The sequence below is a fragment of the Neofelis nebulosa genome, chromosome 15 (assembly GCF_028018385.1).
Source record: "Neofelis nebulosa isolate mNeoNeb1 chromosome 15, mNeoNeb1.pri, whole genome shotgun sequence".
Taxonomy (NCBI): Eukaryota; Metazoa; Chordata; class Mammalia; order Carnivora; family Felidae; genus Neofelis; species Neofelis nebulosa.
This window is the reverse complement of record NC_080796.1, coordinates 39,808,310-39,813,260: the sequence shown is the minus strand read 5'-3', so window position 1 is coordinate 39,813,260 and position 4,951 is coordinate 39,808,310. Positions and strand designations below refer to the sequence as shown.

The 4,951-nt window shown below is 44.2% G+C and overlaps 1 protein-coding gene across 1 annotated transcript; it reads left to right on the top strand.

Annotated features, from left to right (window-relative positions):
* Nucleotides 1-17: 17 nt before the first annotated feature.
* G0S2 (G0/G1 switch 2) lies at nucleotides 18-686 on the top strand. The gene has a single exon (XM_058701976.1). It carries the CDS (start codon nucleotides 18-20, stop codon nucleotides 327-329), a length of 312 nt encoding a protein of 103 aa, XP_058557959.1. The 3' UTR covers nucleotides 330-686.
* Nucleotides 687-4,951: the final 4,265 nt, after the last annotated feature.

Here is a 4,951-nt window from a genome sequence, read left to right as displayed (position 1 = left end):
TCATCCCCGCCCCCGAGATGGAAACGGTGCAGGAGCTGATCCCGCTGGCCAGGGAGATGATGGCCCAGAAGCCCAATCGGAAGCTGGTGAAGCTGTACGTGCTGGGCAGCGTGCTGGCCTTCTTCGGCGTGGTGATCGGCCTGGTGGAGACTGTGTGCAGCCCCTTCACCGCCGCCAGCCGCCTGCGGGACAGGGAGGCAGCGGTGGCCGAGCTGCAGGCCGCCCGGGAACGGAAGGTCCCGGAGACCCAGGCCCCGCTAGAGAAAGGCAAGCAGCAGGAGGCCGTCCTCTGCAGCCGGGCGCTCTCCAACCGGCTGCACGCCTCCTAGGACCCCTGGGAGCCGGCAGAGGGAGGGGACAGATAGCCTGAGCGTGAGAAGAGAGCGCGCGTAGGGTCAGGCCCAAGTGGGAGAGAGCAGGAGTCCTGTGCTGTTTGGACTTACATCTGAGAAGCCACTGACTTCTAGAACTGAACTACCACACGGATCCACCAAAAGGAGTTTGGGATTGAGTTTTGCTGCTGTGCAGCACTGCAGGAAGACACATACAAAACTATGTATCTTTGAGCTATCTGAGTGCATCTACCATTTTGCACTAGGGTGGAAGGAGGGGAAATGCTTTTTATATTATTATTATTAAGGTGACCACCATTTTGCATTTTGAAATAAAAATCTTTTTATACTATATCTCAGTATCTGATTCCTTGACCATGTTTCCCTGGGGTGGAGAGATAGCAAGGAGGATGAGCATGCTGGTGAAGGGGCAGGAGCACTGTGGGAAGAGCAGCTCCCTGAAGCCAAGTCAGCGTTTGCTTCACTGTTAGGGACCCTGATGTTCATATTACACGCTTGTAAGTATGCTGAAGATTTGTTTTTGTTTCACGTTAGGGGTGGCAGGAGAGAAACTTTTATACCTTGCATCAGACTTAGCATTTTAAGATCAGAAGATAAATCAACTTCTCAGATGTGAGGGCGATCTGGCCGCGACATCTGTCCCCCCATTGATCGCCAGGGTTGATTCGGCTGATCTGGCTGGCTAGGCCGGTGTCCCCTTCCTCCCTCACCGCTCCATGTGCGTCCCTCCTGAAGCTGTGAGCTCGCTCAGTCGAAGAGGACGACCTTCCCCGATAGAGGAGGACCGTTCTTCTGTCAAGGGTATACGAGTAGCTGCGTTCCCCTGCTAGAACCTCCAAACAAGCTCTCGAGGTCCATTTGTAGGAGAACGTAGGGTACTCAAGCTTCCAAGACTCCAGACACATCCAAATGAGGCGTTGCATGTGGCAGTCTGTCTTTCTTAAAAAAAAAAAAAAAAAAGATAAATCAACTTCTGAGCTACAGCACACTAACAGCAGATACAGATTAGTTCTAGGGCAGAAAGACTATTTGCCACCTCACACCGGACCAGAGCCTCCTATGACTGATACCTTTCTTCTAACTGTATATATTTTTTAATATTGATTTTATTTTTGAGAGAGAGACAGAGCGCAAGCAGGGGAGGGGCAGAGAGAGAGAGGGAGACACAGAATCTGAAGCAGGCTCCAGGCTCTGAGCTGTCAGCACAGAGCCTGACGTGGGGCTTGAACTCAGGAACCATGAGATCATGACCTGAGCTGCAGTCAGATGCTTAACGGAAGGAGCCATCCAGGCACCCCTCTTCTAACTGTATCTTAAAAGAAAGAGAGAGGAAAGAAGCACCAGCTTCCCAGCTGGTAGGAAAAGAGAAAGCAAGCCAAGAATGGCTAATTGGATTTCTAGCTTTACCAAACCTTCCTCTTTATCAACTCAAATCATAGTGAGAAGCTCCAGGTTAGAAAGAGAAAAGGCTGGTTAACACCCATCTGAGTTCTCTTCCTCCAGGGAAAAAGTATAATCTCACGATCAAGGTCCTTATCTTCCTCTTCCTCTTTAGTGTTTGTTGCAAGTATCAAGTCCTGGGCAAATAATAGGTTCTTAATAAATACTTGATTGCTCAAGTAATCAATTCATGAAGTTAGAGCACTGATACTCAAAAGAACAAGGAGCAATTTTGTTCTGTTTCCCCCACTCCCACCCCCACCCAGAAGACATTTGAAAATGTCTGGAGACATTTCTGGTTGTCTGGTAGGGGAGGAAGGGCATTACTACTAGCATCTAAGGAAGCCAGGAATGCTGCTAAACATCTTATAATGCACAGGTCCCCCCACCCACTACAAAGAATTCTCTAATCCAAAATGTCAATAGGGCTAAGGTTGAGTAACCCCAGGTTAAAGTAAAGGAAGGAAAAAGGGTTTGCTTAATAGTTTCAGAGTCAAGGTTTTGAGGTGATCTTGAAAGACTATGGTCAAATATAAGTCTCTCTCCCAACACAGGAACAAAAATGGTCCTTGGCCCTATCCTGATTGGCAATTTTATCATCAGCCTAGGAGAAGTGACAGAAGGTATCAATTCTGTTGCTGATGCAGAGCTGAGACAGTGGAGTCAGGATTCAAAATGGGTCAACAGGTTAGTACCATGCACTGAAGCTAACCAATTGAAACTGAACAGGGAAGAAGAAAGAGTACAGAATTAGTTCCAAAAATCCAGTTGCATGGCCACAGAATTATAAAGGTTTATTCTAGCAGCAGATCATGTGAAAAAGACCTAAGTGTTTCACTAATTGCCAGCTCAATATAAGCCAACAAGGGCCTGCTAAAAAACCTAGCATCTTAGTAGTAGAAGTGGAATGTCAAGCAAAAGGGATGAGGAGGAGGTTTTGTTTTACCTTATAATCTGGCAGGCAGGAAACCAAAGAAGTTAAATAAGATTGCCTGGATACGCTTAGGTTTGCATTGACTCCTTCGTTTGCTAGCTCTAAGACCTTGAAAGAGTTACTTATAAATTCCCCACTTCAGGTTAGTTAAGTTCCTTCCCCATCTATAAAACTGTGCCTTCCTTGTGGGATAATTTTGCTAATTAAATGAGATAATGCATGTAAAGTGCTTACAGCACTACCTGGCATACAGTAAGCTTTCAGCCAATGAAAGTTGTTGTTATATTTCAAGAGACACCGTGACAAACAAAAACCTGCTAAGATCAGAGTGACTTGGGCATATAAGAATCCAGAAACCCTGTCACCTACAGAACAATTGAACAGACCACTAGAGTTACAATACACTAATGTTGCATAACAATTGCCTCCAAATATCTGAAGTGCTTCCATGTTGACCCAATAAAGTCAGTAAAATAGATTTATTTGATGTGGCTTGAAAATGCTGGAATTATCAGATAGAAGTACAAGGAAGCAGATCTTAGGTCATTAAGAAATCAGAATAATTCAAAATATGAGTTTCTTTGTGATGTGTAGTAAGTGCCTCATTACTTAAAGCATGCAAGCAGAGATTGGAAATCATCTGTGGTATAAATTGGAAAGGAGATTTCTGAACTTGGAGGGAGATTAGTCTTATGACCCTTGAGGTCCCAACACACACACCCTCTCTATGTTTCCAGTGTCTGTGTTCTTCCTCTCAGCATGTTGCCAAATATTTTCCTTCTTGCTGGATGAATATTAAAAATAATGAATTTAATTCAAAAAATAAACTATTTCCTGATTAAGTTATCTAACTAATACTTTTGCCTCTTAGGAAACACCCTAATCTAGTGGTTGTATCTAATGGTTCTCAAACTTCGTCATAGTGAAACACTTATTAGTCACGTTGCTCTTTACAAAACACCACAAAACTCTATTAATATAAGTAAATATGTAATTTTGTGTTGTATCAAATTTCAACTTACACTTGTTCTAGTGAAACAAATAGTTGGTATCAACTGTGAGAATATTAAAAAGTTGCCACAGGGGCACCTGAGCAGCTCAATTAGTTAAGCGTCTGACTCTTGGTTTCGGCTCAGGTCATGATCTCAGGGTTAGTGGGTTAGTGAGTTTGAGCCCTGCGTCAGGCGCTGCACTGACAGCACAGAGCCTGCTTGGGATTTTCTCTCCTTTCTCACCCTCCCTGCTCTGTCTCTCAAAATAAATGAATAAACTTCAAAAAAAAAAAAAAAAAGTTTCAGGGCACCTGGATGGCTCAGGCGGTTAAGCATCCGACTTCCGCTCAGGTAATGATCTCGCAGTCCGTGAGTTCAAGCCCCACATTGGGCTCTCTGCTGACAGCTTTGAGCCCGGATGGAGCCTGCTTCAGATTCTGTGTCTCCCTCTCTCTCTACCCCTTGCCCGCTACACTCTGTCTCTCTCTCTCAAAAATAAACATTAGTTTTTTTTTTTAATTGCCACATTCTTAGGACAAGTTTGATTGTTCCTATAATTACAGTATCCATAATCAGTTGTAAATCCATTGGCTCGGGGCGCCTGGGTGGCTCAGTCGGTTAAGCGTCCGACTTCGGCTCAGGTCATGATCTCGCGGTCTGTGAGTTCAAGCCGGCGTTGGGCTCTGTGCTGACTGTTCAGAGCCTGGAGCCTGTTTCACATTCTGTGTCTCCCTCTCTCTCTGACCCTCCCCCATTCATGTTCTGTCTCTCTCTGTCTCAAAAATAAATAAACGTTAAAAAATAAAATAAAATAAAAACAGTTTAAAAATAAATAAATAAATAAATAAATAAATAAATAAATCCATTGGCTCAATGAATGATAACTCACCTCAGTTAACACACTTTTACAAACCTAACCAGTCAGTGATAGTCCCTAACTTCTGAGGGTCAACCAATCAGTAAATGACTCACCCCATAAATACATTTCAGAATGCCAGGCAGTCAACAAGTAAATATGCTTCTATAGGTGATGTCAGCCCACTTAAGTCTGGGAAAGTACGCCAATCTCTAACTTTCTTGTTTCCCAGAAGGCAACACATGAGCTTACTGGGTTCATTGTGCCCAAACTCTATCTGTCCTTCTATCTGCTGCCAGTTAAGTCAGTTCCAATGACAATCTGAACTCCAGTGGTTTCACTGACTTCTCACCACCTATATGATTTATAACCAAGT

Bases quoted from the DNA above. Each gene is read 5' to 3' on its own strand.
- G0S2 (XM_058701976.1), top strand. From the start codon at position 18: ATGGAAACGGTGCAGGAGCTGATCCCGCTGGCCAGGGAGATGATGGCC.